Here is a 16209-nt window from a genome sequence, read left to right as displayed (position 1 = left end):
GACTTGGCACAACTTCATTTCAGCATGAGTCTAGGGGTCAGCCTTGGGGTCTTGGCCTAGAAAACAGATGGCTTTCTCTAGGGGATCATTCTGGGCATGCTTTTCAAACTTTGGGGCTCCAGTTGGGGACTTTAGACTGGGGGACTCCTGAATGTTCTGTCTGGGTACTTAGGGAAAGATCTTGACCTGGAGGTTCATCCTCCAGAGCCTTACTCCAGAGCCTCATGTGGGCCTTTCAGTTTGGAGAACCTGTTCTGGGATCTCAATTATGTGGCAATGGAAGGCTGACCCTGTGAGTTAAGTTTTGGGGGATGGGGTGGGGGGCAGGGCCCAGATGTGTGCACTCACTTTGGGCGTCCTTGCTGTCCGGGGAGCCATGGGGCAGCTTTAACAGATAGTCCTTGAGAAGCAGCTCATAGCGGGGAATGCGCTGCACAGGTTCCAGCATGTGGTGCTGCAATGTCAGGTTGCCACAGGCTTCCTCCTTCTGTGACAGGCAGAAGCAGAGGGACTCAGGCCTGGCAATAGACCTCTCACTGGGTCCCTGCAGACCTTTCCTCCCCAGTCTGCCCTATCCAGCTTCACTGCTTACCTGTACCTCGTGGATGATTACTTTAAACTGGGTGGAGCGCTCTGTCCAGGTGTTGACCAGCTCCACAGCCCGGTCAAAGTTCTTCACATACTCGCCATACATCTTGAGGAAGGGTGCCAGCTTCTGTAGGATGTCTCCGATGCGCGGGTAGCGGTCCCTGGGGTGGAAGCAGGGGCTGACATGGTCCTGCTGATCCTTGTTCCCCAGAATTCTCTCAGGGTTCTAGGTCTCTCTAGCCACAGGCAAGCTACTGTCATCTCATTCCTGGAAATCTACTTCTTAGCCAGTCTGCTCCTCTGGAATTGCTGCTTATGTTATAAGCCAGTTAGGCCAAAAGTCTCAGCTTGACCTGAGACAATGGCCAGGGCTACCACCTACCTCAACTCTGCCCTTTGCAAGTACCAGGAATAATATATTCTGGAATACCTGCCTGGACCTCACTGCAAGGGTCACTTCATACACTTATTATTGATTCTGTGCCCAGCCTTATGCTGGGTGATTCTGAAAACACAAATGACTCATACTTAGCCAAGCCCTGACAGGGTCACTATCTGATAAGTGAGGCAAAGTGAACAGGCCTAGTCATACTCTTCAGGAGTCACAGTCTGCTGAGGGACCTGGTCTTAGCCCTCACTGGTCACAGTCTCCTGGGGAACACACAAGAACCAGGTCTGGTCTATCCCTCAAGGGTAAAAGTCAGTTGGGGAGATGTAGGAACTGGCTTCCTTCCAGCCCTCCATGGTACAGTCTGGTGAGGGGGACACACTTTATCCTGTGGGTGTGGGGAACATGGAGATGATTTTTAAAAGGAAGTAACATGCTCTGATTGTTCAGGAAGACCATTATGGCAGGTAGACTCTAAAGGATGGATTGAAAGAGGAGAGCCTGGTGGCTGGGAGACTGCCTATAAACTCTGCCCTTCTTTCTCAGGACTCAGCTCAGGAATCACCTCTTCCTTGAATCCTTCTCTAACCCCAGACTAGGTTTGGTCCATTTGTCTGGATTCATACAGCCTCCCATTCCCAGCTCTATCTTAGGTCTGATAAAAAAACAACAGCTCATGTTGAGCGCTTATTATATACAGGATTCTGTTCTAAGTTCTCGACACGTGTCAACTCATTTAAATCCTTAAAACAACCCTATAAGTTAGGCTATTATTATCCTCATTACATAGATGAGGAAACTGAACCACAATAATTTAAGAAACTTGCTTAATATCACAGAGCTAGCAAGTGGCAGAGCTGGAATTTGAACCCAGGCAATGTGGCTCCTAACCTCATACTCTTAAGGGCTGTGCTGTTACAATTTTCTGAGTCCTGGTCTGTGTTTCATATTAGATTGGGAGGGCATAGAGGGAAGAACTTTGGTCTTATTCTCTTTGTGAAAGGCGGTAAGAGGAGAGGACAGGCAGGAGGAAAGGAAGGCAGACAGCCTAGATCTGGGGCCCCTCACCATTCCTCCATGCGCTTCTCTAGCTCAGGCAGCAGGAACTGCTGGTGGAAGCAATAGATGGAGCAGATGTTAGAGAAGATGCCATGGACAACATCAGCAGGGAAGGAACTGCGGTTCCGAGCTTCTTCCAGTAGCCGGGCACAGAACACCTGTGGGGCAGGCAGGAGTGTTCAGACCAGCTGGGCCTGAGGCTTGGCTGGGGAAGGGGCAGCTTGTAGGTGAGGGCAGTGTTTGTGGGAAGCTCTGTGGAGCTTTGGGATCTGCATTGGTTTTGAGACTGAGGAGAGAGGGAATGGAGCTAGGCTTATATGTGGGGTTGGATTTCCGGTTGTCAAGGTTAGGACCTGGAAGTAGGCACTGGGACAATGAGAAGTCAGGAGCAGAGTCAAGACTTAGGTTCAGGGTCAGATCCATTCATTTAACATATATTTGTGAATGCCTACTGTGTGCCAGGTACTGTTGTAGTGGCTGGGATAACATAGTGAGTAAAGCAAGCAAAAGTTCCTACCCTTAGGGATACTAGTGGATTTGGGGTCAGGAATACGGCCAGAATTAGAATGAAGTTCAGGGTCTGGTTTACAGCTGGGGTAAATTCAGGATCTAGGTCAGAGTTGCAGTCAGGGCTGATGTACCCACCCAAAGTTAGCAATGAGGGTTGGTAAAAAGATTAAGCTTGGAGTCATAATAAAAATCGACTTCAGAGACAGGGTGGGGGTCAAGGTCAGAAAGGGGTCTTACCAACTCTAGATTGGTAATGGTAGGGTTGAGCTCAGGCCCTATTACTTCCTCCTTGGTACCCACCTAACAGGTCCTGGGGCCCTGGGATCCCTGAGGGGCCATTCACCTGATCCAGGAGATGGAGCCTGGAAACGTAGGCCTTCTCAGTTTGCAGGAGCTCATTGGCAATGTGGAACACCTTCTGCTGCACGGTCAACTGGAAAGGAGAAGAGGCAACCACTCATTTATCATCCTGTGCCCTAACCTTCACCCTCAGAATTCTCTGAAGAGCTCAAATGCTACTCTAAGCCCAGTGCTACCCTGGGATAATCCCAACCTGCATCTCTAGACCCATAACCTCCCAACTTCATCCCTGACTCCCCAGTGTACCATAAAGGCCACTCCTCAATTCTGGTGATATGCACTCTCTCACTCGGCCACTCATGCACCCAGTCATCTGCTCTCTTTATCCATTTAGAATAGTGCAGTGGTTAATTATGTGGGCCAGGAAGTCAGACTTCCTGGGTTCAGATCCTACCTCTGTCATTCATTAGCTTGCATAAGTTGTGTAACTGCTCAGTATCTAAGTCTTCTCATCTACATACACTGATAGTAATAGGACTTAAGTTCATTTGCAATTGAGATAATTTAATGATTTAATATAAGTAAAACATAGAAGACCACAAATTAAGTAGTCTATACATGTTATTTATTCACTCACTCAGTTCACTGTCAGCAAAGGCTTGCTGAGTCCCTGGAATGTGAAGAAAACATGAAAATACCAGAACGTATAAAACTCATTGCCTGTTGGCCCAGTTTCCAATTCATTGGACACATATTTGCTGAGTCCCTGGCCTCAGGCCCTACATTTGGGCTGGCTTCTGGTGAAGAAGTTGTTCTGGCTACAACCTAACTTAAGGGCAAGGATGCCTCTGAAAGCAGCCTTAGGCTGCGGGGGCACAGAAACAATTTCCTGTTGCCAAGAGCCTTCATTGCCACAGCCCCAGGTCGTTTGGACAGGAGGGGCTCTAGCTCTTGTGCCCCTCTGGAGGCCAGCTTCCAGGAAGTCTCTGGATATGAGAGACTTTCCATTTTACAAATAAGGAAACTGAGGCTTGTGGTAGGGGAGTGGAGATTTGCCCAATGTCACATAGCTACTGAGTCTTAGGATTTTCCAGCTGGAACAGGACTTTAAGGATCCCCAACCAGGATGCTCATTTTCAAGATGGAAAAACTGAGGTCCAGCTAGTAGTTCTCTGATAAAGGTAGAACAATTTTCTTGGTAGTCATTTGGAACTGTGCATGGTCATGTTGGTAGTTACAGTGAAGGAGTGGGGGGTGAAATATGGGTTTGCTACTGATATTTAGTACCAGGAAACCAGGGAAGCCAAACATTCTAAGTGGAAACAATGCTGTTTTGAGAAATAATGAGCTGGGGAAGAACCAAGTGTAAAAGCCAGGCTCCTGGTTTTTCCACACAGTCCTGCCATTCGGTGAGCATGGGTCAGTACCTCCACAGACTCCTGTCTCTCCATTGGGGGCACTGGGATTTCTCTGTCCTTCTCATCCTCCTCCTCGTCGTCCTCCTCTTCCAGGTCACTATCAACCTCCTGGGAGCCGGGTCGGTGGGGGTCAGCCAAAGCAACAGGGACACTGGCTAGGGCAGAGGGCCCAGGACACAGGCTATGGCTCGGGGGCCCGTCATCACTGACGAAGCAGGTCTCCTCACTGTTGGATGGTGAGCTGATGCTGTCAATGCCGCTGTCCCGGTTGGGCACCTTCTCGCCATCCCGGGGCCCAGGAGCCAGCAGGAACAGGCAGCGGGAGGCCTCGCTCTCAGGAAGCTGGGGCACTGGTGGCTGTGGGAGTGGCTGTGGCAACATGGCTGGCTCTGTGGGACCTGGGCTGGGGCCAGGGGCTGGCCTATCCGAGGCGACAATCACAGGCTCTCTGAGGTGGGTGGTGGACACACATGGAGGCAGGGTATGAGCTTGGCTGAGAGTCCTGTCTTAAAGCTGTCCTTCTTGTCCCAGGCCCACCCTCACCCCCACAGGGTCCTCCAGGGATCAGACTCACCTTTCAAATTTTTCAATCAGTGAGGATACCGCTGCAGAACTTGGACTGGCCTCCACCCTGGGGGCCAGGCCCTTTGCCACTCGGGGGTCTGCAGGCAGAGGGCGTGATGGTGGAGGGGGAATGGGCTCAGGTGGGGGGGGCATCCGGGGCATCTGCAGGTAGCTGGGCTTTGGGGGGACTGGAGAAATTGACAGGGAAAAGAGAGAGGGGAGATCCCAATGAGCTGAGTTTGGAGGTGGCTGTCATAGGCCACAAGGCCCTCCACAAACTCCTAGTCTGCACCTTTGCCCAAGGTAGGTACAGAGCAGGCCTGAGGCAAGATGCCAGTATGTATACATTAGCCCCAGGCTACAGCCCTTGGCTCCTAGACCATGATGCTTCCTATCCTTCTAACAAGCCTTCTCCTCTGACACTGGCCAACCTTTCCCTTCCATTATCTCCTCCCCTGGGCCATTTCTCTGCCCCTCTCTGGAACCACTTACCTTGCGGCTTTGGGCCTGGTGTCCGCTTCAGTGGTGAGGGACGCTGGGTGGGGGTTTCAGTAGGGGGGCCAGGGTCTGAGCGAAGCCGCTGGGGACCTTCTGGATGAGGTTCAAGGCTCTGCCCAGGGTCAAGGGACAAACTTTTAACCAGGATACGGTTTCCTTGGTGCAGCCCTGCAGAAAAGGAGAACCTGGGTGTGAAGCGATTGATGTTATCCCAAAGGAGCCGGGGACTTGTATGTCTTAGCAGGTATTGGGGTATTGGGTTTCCCTGAGCCCCTTTCCTGGGCACACTGTCTTTCTGGGAAGCCCTTACCATAGCCCTCAGATGGGGATCCAGGCCCAGGGCTGTGGCTGGCTGTTTTCATCAATAGACAAGAGTTCTTTGTGATCCATACATTGATTCCTTGTATGTTAGCAGGCATTATTACTAGGGAGTTTAACCAGGCTAGGGGTGGGTACGAGCACCCTACAATTTGTGTATGTGTTTTCAGCCCTTGTTTATATAGCCACAGTAGGTATGCTAAGCTAAACTGTTCTTCACCCTTTTTCTTAAGGTCCTAAGAATATCTGGATTTCCTTGTCTACAATTTTATACATCTGAGCATGCTATGACAAAATTGTATTTCATGAGCAAAAGTTTTGCTTCTTAAAATCCCAGCCTCTCACTAATCTGTACTACCCTCCTCTGCTTCCACACACATGCACAACCACACACACAGAACCCAGCATTCAGGTCACAGGAACAGCTTTAAAACAGTGGGCAACAAATTCAGAAAAAGGGAGGTCTTTTTTGTACTTTCCCTCTTCCTTCACTGTGGACTCCCTAAATCCACCTCTGTCTTTGGCCCTAGGGAAGATGATGGTTACTTTTGGGAGAGAAGATTCCATCTGGGAGACAATGAAGGACCATCCAGGATGACATGTCCCAAGGGAAGGAGTATGGGGCTCAGGTGGGCCTGGCTAGTCAGGGAGTTATAGAGGGTCTCATATGAAAGAGAATTCAGTGTGGGGGTGGAGTGGGGGGCTGGGCAGAGCATAGAGGGCAAGCCCTTGTGGCAGGCTGAGGAGCCAGGTGACCATCCCGTGGACAGAGAAAGCCATGAAAGGCCACAGTGTAGGGAAGGGTGCCGGCAAACAGGTGTGAGGACAAGAGAGTGAGTGGCAGTCAAGAGCTCCCACCCACACACAGTGTTGGTTTTGCTGTGCCACAGCGACATAGCCTCTCACAGCCACAGGGTCTCTTATCCTGTGTTATATAGTCTCACAAATCACCAGTCACAAAAGGGTCTACTCAATTACAGAGACACACGGTGTTATTTAGACTGTTTCATACAACTGTTGGGTCTGAAAGCCTGGTCACACACAGTCACAAAGACCCACAGTCACAACCTCACAGCCCCACAGTATCATGTACACCCAGCAAACACAGTCATGCACAGTCACAAAGAGAATCACACAGTGGCAAGCCTCTCATTTTATACAGTTTCATACAATAATTGCCCAACCACTTACCATCATATATACTCCTCAAATATGGTTACACTGAGTCACAAAGATATACAGTGTAATTTATACTGTGTCTCACAATTGCAGGGCCACAGAGTGTGACACATGCCATAATATGGTGTCACAGGTTCACACACCTGCAAATGGTTCACACAGTCATCAAGACTATAGCCATGCAGGGTTATTATACCATGTTAGATACTGCCTCACACAATGGGATAACATCATAAAGTCACACAGCACCATGTACCCAGAAACACAGATACACAATCACAGACATGTGCCCTAATTTACTATGTCATACTCATGAAACAAACATGTCCATGGTGTCCTTGAGTCTTAGGGGCTCAGGCATATATAAACACCTGAAATTTGCCTACTGGTCTAAGTGGTCATGGTGTTACACGTACCCCCTGTTGCAAAAACATACAGCTATAACATTCAGAGACAACCTACAGGGTCACATGGGCAAAAGGAGCCACAGGAATTTTGGGTATCCCAGTCCTGGAGGGAAGGAATAGCCCAAACTATAGTGTTCCAGCAGCTTCCCTGGGCCCTGGGCCCTACTCTGGCCATAGGCTAGCAAGGTAGGCCCCAGGGAACTCCAGCCATTGTCACCTCACAATCCTGAAGGAACATGGTGCCCCAGGCCCCTGGCCAAGCCCCACTCTTCCACCCAGTACCTTGCCTTGGGTGCAGTGTCCTAACTTCCTTTCTCACTTGAACAGGCAGGGCCCTGACTGGGAGGGAGGAGGTGCTTCTCTCAGCTCAGCTGGGCAGTGTACCCTGCCCTGTTCAGCACATCCTGGCCTGGTCCTGCCCTGCCAACCCCCCTGGGCGTGGGGTTGAAGAGGATGAATCACTTGGAGGACAGCACATGAGGAAACACAGTTCGAGAGACAAATGGCCAGAGAAAGTGAGAGACAGGGTAGCTGAAAGGGCCAGAGATCTAGCAAGCAAAGCCAGGCACCCCATTGTGCAGAGAAATCCCCCCTCAAAGACACACATAGGTTCCAGGGTTTCAGGTGCCCCTTGTTTGCCTCCTCAGGGCTCCACCTAGCCCTGTCTCCACACCTCAAAGCAGGCAGGCCTCCATAGGTGAGCTCTCCCTACCCAGTCTGTACAGAGCAGCTGGGGGCCCTCTGGCTGGGCTTCTCTCTCTTTGCTCCACTGCTTGTCCTGGTGGTAGGGTAACTATACCATTCTTTGTGGCCGTGCTCTGGCCCATTCTCTAATCCCTTCTCATCCACCTCACCTGGGAGCCCACCAATGGACCTGCCTCTCCTTTCTTTCTGCCTCCTTGTAAGCAGCCCTGCAGAATGGGAGGCTGGATAAAATTCAAATATTCTGGGACACTCTGGATTCCTAGGAGAGAGAGACAGGGACTGTGAGCTCAGTTTCTAAATAGATGAAGGCAGAGAGATGGGCAACGACTTGTCCAAGGTCACATAGCAAGTCAATGGCAGAGTTTCAGCAGACTGGTCCTGAGTTGGACTCCTTTCTTAATCTTGCTCTCCAAGGGAAGCTGGAAAAGAGGGGAAGTAGGAGGGGCAGGGGTGTACCCCAGTGCTTCAGGAAGTTGTGAGCTGCAGTGTGGCTAGTGAGCACAATATCTCCCACCTGTAGGGAGATGACAGTGGGGTTCCAGTTCAGGAGCCAAGGCCCGGCCAAGAACCAGCTGAAGCTCCACTGAAGGAAGAAGGTTCAAAATCCCTCCCTCTCCCATTTCAGTGCTCCTCATTCCTGTCCCTCTGCCTACATTTCCCTGTCTCCTCCTATGTTTTCCCTCAATGGTCCCCTTGTCCCATCTTGCTCCCTCCAGGTGGGTAGATGGACCTCCAGCTCAGGTCATGCCACTTACCTGCACAAGAACCTTCTGTGACTTCCCACTGCCCATGGGGAAAATAGGAACTTCTCAGCTAGGCCTCCATGGCACCTCACAACCCTATTGAACTCTCTGGCTTCTCTAGGCTTAGTTCAGTTCCCTGAATATTTCTGAGCTCTGCTCTGAGCCCAAGTAGATGCAGTGCTGAGGGATGTGAAAAATCCCATCTCTGCCCCTGGGGAGCTCCCAAGGGATGCCTTCTCCTTTCCTGGATACCAAAGCCCTTCCCACTGCCCCATCCCATCCCTACCTGGCTAGATCCTGCATTGGTTTTCTCCAGCCCATTTTTTATAGTTGACAATCCACAGCATTGTCTCTCTCTCTCACACACACACACACTTACACCTACACATCTGACAAAGTCCTCCACCAGGACTGCCTCCTCTACCACTGGGTTTACCAGAGTCCTGAGTGCCCATTAGAGCAGAGGCCACAAAGCCTCCCCACCCTACCCCCTGCAGAAAGTCATACCACCAAACCTTACAATACTTTGTGAAAATGTACCCAGTAGACACATTGACAATGCACAGCCCTTGAGCACCTACTGAGAGCTGCAGAGTTGTTCACATGTCCACATGCAATGTGCTTGGTGCATTGTGCTCACACACAATCATTGCTGCCATTCTGGCATCTCTTGTCACTGATCAGAAGCACACCCTGGGTACCCCAGGAGTTCAGGGCACTGTCCCAGCTCTGCTGTGGGGGTGTGCAGTCCCAACAGGCCCTCAGCAGGCCAAAAGGTAATCTTGATCTTAACCCTCAGGGAGCTCCCAGTCTCAAAGACAAGAGAGTCTCATTCAGGAAAAGCTAAGGTAGAGCTTAGGAAGTACAAGGGGGGTCAGCATGTTAGGACTGGGGAAGCTCAGGGGAGGGAGAGGCCAGGGACAGGGCGACCAGATAAAATACACAATGCCCAGTTAAATTTGAATTTCAGATGAACAATGAATAATTTCTTAGTATAAGCATGTCTCATGAATACTCATACTAAAAATTTATTATGCTATACTAAAAACTTATTTGTTGTATATCTGAAATTCAAATCTACCCATACTTTATTTGAGCAAATTTTAGCAACCTTAGTCAAGGAAGGCTTAGAGTGAATGAGGCAGAGCAAGGCCTCTGAGGTGGCACCTGGCAACCAGGGCCCCCTAGTCTCTTGTCCATTTAAGCCTCAGGCAAGTTGTGGGCTCTACCCAATTTCCCTGCAATAGGCAGGGAATGAATGCTCATGACAGCGACATTATTTCTGGGATAACCTTGAATCTGGTTTTATTTATTAAAAAACAAGGTCAATCATTTAAAACCCATGGTATGTGACTATTCCAAAGAGGGGTGGCATGACAGCGTGCACTGACTAGACTGTGTGGGTGGAGGTGTTGTGGCACCTTAATTAGGAAGAGCTGGTTTAGAAGTCATATAGACAGACCTTGGTTAAATCCCAACATCCCCACTTACTAGTTGCATGACCATGGGCAAGCCTCTCTATCTATCTGAACCTAGTTTACTTATCTGGATAATTGGATAGTAATCACAGCCCCTGGTTTGGGGGAGTCCATGAAACAAAGAGGGAAAGAGCATATTGCCCCACTCACACAGCAATGTGAGTTAAACTTGAAAGCCAACAGAACTGCACATCCACAAAGACACAAAACTATGCACACAGATACATAAAACCACAGGCCACAGGCTGCAACCCAACACAAAGCTATTGATACACCAAGAAACATGAGCAAACCCAGCCAGAGATGGACACAGAATCCAGCCCCGCTCTCCTTGACAGCTCCTCAGATCAGGGCAGGATTCCTAGGAGAGGTGGCATGGCAAAGAAAAGACAATGATACCCCATCCCCCAATTCAAATTCAATTCAAATTCAATTGAAAATACAAATCATACAAAACTGTAAAATAAGTGTTAAGAGGTATAATAGAGTTTTGAATTTTTCCATGACAATTTATTGTCATCGAAATAACAAAATCATTTTTGGTGGGAATGCAAGCTGGTGCAGACACTCTGGAAAACAGTATGGAGGTTCCTCAAAAAATTAAAAATAGAACTACCCTACAACCCAGCAATTGCACTACTAGGCATTTATCTAAGGGATACAGGTATGCTGCTTCAAAGGGACACATGCACCCCAATGTTTATAGTAGCGCTATCAACAATAGCCAAAGTATGGAAAGAGCCCAAATGTCCATTGATGGATGAATGGATAAAGAAGATGTGGTACATATACACAATGGAGTATTACTCAGCAATCAAAAAGAATGAAATCTTGCCATTTGCAACTACGTGCATGGAACTGGAGGGTATTATGCTAAGTGAAATTAGTCAGAGAAAGACAACTATCATATGACTTCACCCATATGAAGACTATAAGAGACAAAACAGATGAAGATAAGGAAAGGGAACAAAAATAATATAAAAACAGGGAGGGGGGACAAAGTATAAGAGACTCATAAATATGGAGAACAAACAGAGGGTTATTGGAGGGGGTGTGTAAGGGGGAATGGGCTAAATCGGTAAGAGGCTAAATTGGTTAAGGAATCTACTCCTGAAATCATTGTTGCACTATGTGCTAACTAATTTGGATGTGAATTAAAAATAAATAAAATTTAAAAATAAATAAATAAATAAATAAATAAATAAATAAATAAATAAAGTAAAGCACTTATAATGTAAAACATATATGCTGGCATTAAAAAGATATTGAATTAAATAAACAATTTTGTTTGCTAAAAAAAAAAAAAAAGAAAAGAAAAAAGAAATAAAAATCATTCCAAAAATTGTTTTTGGTTGCTACATGCCCCTACTTGGCAGGTGCCCTGAGCACATGCTTTGGGGCTCCTGGCAGAACAGGTCTACTCTAGCTGTTTGAAGATAAGAGCTCCTCCATTTGCCCACTTCCACTGGAATGACCCTGCTTCTCCCTCACCTCTTTCTGGTAATTTCCGCTGCTAGCATGCCCCCTCCCTGGACAGCAACACCCCCTTTCCCACCTCCTAGCTGTAGCCTTGGCTCAATCTCAAGTCAGCTAATAGGGCCTCAGACTGGACCTCAGCTATTAACTCCATGGTGACCTGGGTAGTTGCTTTACAGCTCTGGACCCCAATTTCCCCATCTGCAAAATGGGGGAGAATATGTGTGTGTTCCTCATTTTGAGGACCTGGTGAGATGCTAGAGTGGACAGAAGCTGGCCCCAGCACTCAGGCCTCCTGACCTTTACTGCATGCTTCTCCCTACAGCCCCCAGATCTCAGCCTCTCCAGGCTAAGAGGTAGGCCCCAGGGACAGTTGGAATTCCTGGCAGTGGGGTGGGGTAGGGTGGGGTGGGGTGGGGTGGAGAAAGAGACCAGAGGGAGTGGAGAAGAAAGAACAACAGCAAGTAAGAAAGTGCCTTTTGGAATGCCAGCTCTGTTGGTGGGGAAGGGGGAGTCCCTCACTTTGAGAAAAAAGCAGGGGATAAAGGCATAGCTGCCCCATTTCCTTCCACCTTGGCCTTGAATGTGAGGTCTGGTCCAGCTGCCCTACACCTTTTTGGCCAGACTGACCCAGGCCTTGCTTGGTCTGGCAGATGATCTCCGTGAAAGTTCAAACACAAAGTTCTGTCAAGTGTGAGAAGGGCACTGGGAGCTATCTACAAGAACCCTGTGGGTAGTTCTGAAGGTTCCTTTCCTGAAGTGAACTGGTCTTCTGAACATAAGGACTCTGCAGAAAAACAGAGGCACCTTCTGCAGAGTGAAGGCACTTTTGGAAAGTGGGAGCCATTCTGGCAAATAAGGAGTTTTCTTCCTGCAAAATAGAGAAACTTTCTATAAAAGGGAGGTCTCTTTGATACAAAGAATGCCCCTTCTGTAAAGGTAAGCAACTTCTCCATAGTGGAGGAGACTTCTTCAAAATGGAGGGACATTCTAAAATGCGAGGAGAGTTCTATAGACCTTTTTGTAAAATGGATGACCTGTCTGTAAATGAAGGACTCTTTGCCAAACAGAAGACTCTTCTGTAACATGGAGGAAGTCTCTTATAAAGTGAGGCCCCTTCTGTAAAGTGAAGGATGTTTCTGTAAAGTGTGGACCCTCATGGAAAGTGAACGCCTTTCTGTAAAAAAGAACAGTATAAGACATTATGGAATGATAAGGACTGGAGTAAACTGGAGAGCACATGCATCCCCTGAAGTAGGGACAGTAGTTCCTCCCTTCTATCTAATTGTCACTTTGCAGTAACAGGGCCCTGTACTTTCAGATCTTCCAATATTTCAAGAGAACCAGAAATCTAAACTTTTATGTGAAACCCCCTAGTTTTGAAAACAGTGAGTAGGCCAAGCAAAATTTGTAAGTCAAATTCAACTTGTGGGGCACCACTTTCTGCTATCTGAAGTAGATGGTCCTTAAGGCCCCTTACACCTCTGCTATTTATCTCCTGCCCTATCTGACATGCTCTGGCTCTTGGGTGGCAGCCTTGGAGGTCCCTTATTACACCCTCTGCTAGGGCCCAAACTCTTCTGGGCCTGACCAGGCTCAGGGAGCTAGCTCATGCAATACTTGTTGGCAGTTCCCTGAACTGGATTCTGCCTTTTGTTCTGCCTGGTCCAGTTCACACTTTGCCCTGTGCAAGGTGCCTGGGGAAGAGAGCAGGGGATTGCAAGAACTTTCAGAACTCTCTGGAACTCAAGGTATTCACTTTTTAGTGGAAGATATAAAGTATGGGGATTCAAGTGTTTGTTAAGCACCTACTCTGGGCCAGGCATTGTGTTGATGCTTTCCTGTAAGGGATCCTTCTAACAACCCTGTGTACTATTAGCTCCATTTTATAGGCATAAAAACTGAGATGCAGAGAAGCAAAATAACTTGTCTGAGGATACACAGTGAGAACTGGGACTGGATCCCAAGCATGTCTGCGTCCAGAGTCACAGAGCACATCCTCAGCCATTGTTTGCTGAATTGGGAAAGAAATCACATTTGGAGGGATGAGTGGGGATGACTTTCTAAAGGAGGTGGTTTTCAAGTTCAACCATCCAGAAAGGGGTGTAGGTTTTAGGTGAAATGGGCACAGTCCTACAGGCAAGGGAAGAAAAGTGACCAATGGTGTGAATACTAGGGGTAGGGAGGTGAAGAGTATGTTTGAGGGCACAATGAACAGTCCTGGGTTTGTAAAAACATTCCGGAACAGGAGCAAGCGGCAGGAAAGGCCAAAAGACTAGTAGTCACCACCCCTCTCCACTGCCAGACACATACCAACCACAACCACAACCAAGATATAGACTCATAGGGGCCATACAGAGACAGACATTGGCACAGAAACACACACACACACACACACACACACACACACACAGACGAGATCTACAAACAGAAACTCACATGCAGAAACATCTAGAAACTCCCAGGGGCTGACAGAAACAAGGTGACACACAAGCAAGTAAATAGGAACATACAACAAATACAGACCCAAAGACACACATAGACACACAGATATATACAGACACACTCAAACGTATACATAGACATATAGAAATAAGAACATTAAGATATACACAAAACAGACCCTTGGGGATAAAGACAGCCAGGCAGCCAGGCACATGGGCATGCATGCATGGCATGCACGCACACACACACACACAACACACAACACACAGCCACATGGGAGCACAGGCAGCCCATCCCTCTTGCAGTTGCTGGATTGCTGTAAGGGCCTGGCCTTCTCCCAGTGTCTCTGGACCTGAGGCCAGAGAAGGATGGGGATGGTTGCTCCACCCCCAGGGGGGGCTGGGGACTTCAGAGGACAGGAAGGGAAGGGAGTGGAGCTGCAGCTGGGAGCACTGGGGGCAGTAATTACCCAGCTCTGGGGCTGCCACGCTGGCTGGATTTCCCTTCCTGTGAGGACAGAGCCACTAGGGAATGGCCCCTCTGACCCCTGCTGTGTGTGACCCCAGGGACCCAACATCCACCCATTTCCCTTCCCCTCTCACCAGAAGCCTGCTCAAATTTGAGAGTTAGTAACACAGAAAGATTATGAGAGAAAAAGGCAGAGAGAGAGACAGAAAGAGACACTGGGACAAAGACAAGGAAGAGCAAGACAGGAAAACTACAGAGAGCTGGACAGCTAGAGAGGGAAACTGTAAAACCAAGGCAAGTCAGAAGGGAGACAGAGACAGTGAGGGATGCAGGCTCAGAGAGGCAAGGGGGCAGAAACAAAAAGGGTGGGCCAGGGCCAGGGCCATTTGTTGAACATGGCTATAATGTGTCATGCTGAGACCTGCGGGTTTTCTTTACCTGTGGCGTTTAATTCTTATGACAACACTCAGAGGTGGGCATAATAACCCCATTTTACAGATGAGAAAATTGAGGCACAGAGAGGTGAAGTGACTCACCCAAGGTCACACAAAACTAGGAAGTGGCAGAGCTGCGTCTGGGGGGCTCTCACCACTGCCTGACTGTACCAGGGATTCAGGACCCAAACAGAGATCCCTGAAGGAATTCTCCAGAGAACAGAGCAGTCAGTAAGGCCTGGAGCCTGGAGCCCCTAGGCGATGCACACAGTAAGAAAGACCTAAACCTTCCCTGCCCCACTTCCTGCCGCCCCTAGGGCTGTGTCAACACCTGGAATGCATTAGTCAGGGAGGCCCCGCCTAGGGAAACTGGGAAGGAGCTGGGGAAGGGGGTGAGCAGGGAAGGTGAAGGTGAAGGCAAAGGTAGTGGTGTGGGCAGCTGCTTCGCACCTAACAGGCCCAAAAAGAAGGGCTTCTTTGCCAGCTGCAGCTCCCAGGGGCCAGCCCTGCCAGTCCCGCCTTTCCCACCGCCTTCCCTCTGTGACTTAACCCTTTCCATGCATGGGCTACAGGAAAGCGCCACAGAGGGCTAACAGCTGCCAGCACCGGAAAAAGCCTTCCATTCCCTCTGGGCCTCAGCCACACACCTATGCCCCTCACCCTCCTGACCTTAACTCTCAGGCCCAGGTGGGCACAGCTGTTGCCTGCTAGGTACTGCCACCTCGATGCCCCATCTCCTGTCTTCAGGCTCCTCAGATTCAGATCATCCCAAGCCACACCCAGGCCCTAGTGGTTCTTCCTCCTGCCTTCCCCATCCCAACAGTGTTACATCCATCCACAAAGTTCACCAAGCCAGAGGCTAGGCTTTCTCCTGGTCTCTTTCCCTTAACTCACAAAAGCAGGCAGACCCTAAGCCTTAGCAGACTCAACTTTCTTAGCTTTAGAGTCCATAAGCTTTTTCCCACTCTCTACCTTCCTAACTGGTTTCCCTCCACCCTCTCTACAAGGTATTCTCCACACCACAACCATCTTATGAAAACAGTCTTCTTCAATTCCTGCAGCCTTGTGAAGGGTTCCCTTTGCCTCCCAGATGAACTCCAACCTCCAGAGCTTGGGGACAAGTAAGGCCCAGCTCAAGAACACTTCCCTACCCCCACCCTCCAGCCACAATGGCCTCTTGTCTGTTCCTCGAAAGTGCTCTCTTCCGCCTGGGGCTTTGGCACATGCTGTT

At 49.0% G+C, this 16209-nt stretch overlaps 1 protein-coding gene across 2 annotated transcripts in view; it reads right to left on the bottom strand.

The window, feature by feature from the left end:
* The window catches only part of FGD1 (FYVE, RhoGEF and PH domain containing 1), a 42407-nt gene that overhangs the window by 18749 nt on the left and 7449 nt on the right, over window positions 1-16209 (bottom strand). For both annotated transcript variants that reach the window (XM_081793376.1, XM_081793375.1), the window contains exons 2-8: window positions 5320-5493; window positions 4838-5015; window positions 4273-4711; window positions 2889-2978; window positions 2045-2193; window positions 593-749; window positions 349-487 (exon numbers count right to left, since the gene is read on the bottom strand). In XM_081793376.1, the coding sequence (XP_081649502.1) occupies window positions 349-487; window positions 593-749; window positions 2045-2193; window positions 2889-2978; window positions 4273-4711; window positions 4838-5015; window positions 5320-5493 (1326 nt within the window). The remainder of the gene's footprint in view (window positions 1-348; window positions 488-592; window positions 750-2044; window positions 2194-2888; window positions 2979-4272; window positions 4712-4837; window positions 5016-5319; window positions 5494-16209) is intronic.

The sequence above is a fragment of the Panthera onca genome, chromosome X (assembly GCF_046562875.1).
Source record: "Panthera onca isolate mPanOnc1 chromosome X, mPanOnc1 haplotype 2, whole genome shotgun sequence".
NCBI lineage: Eukaryota > Metazoa > Chordata > Mammalia > Carnivora > Felidae > Panthera > Panthera onca.
This window is presented reverse-complemented; position numbering and strand designations above follow the sequence as displayed.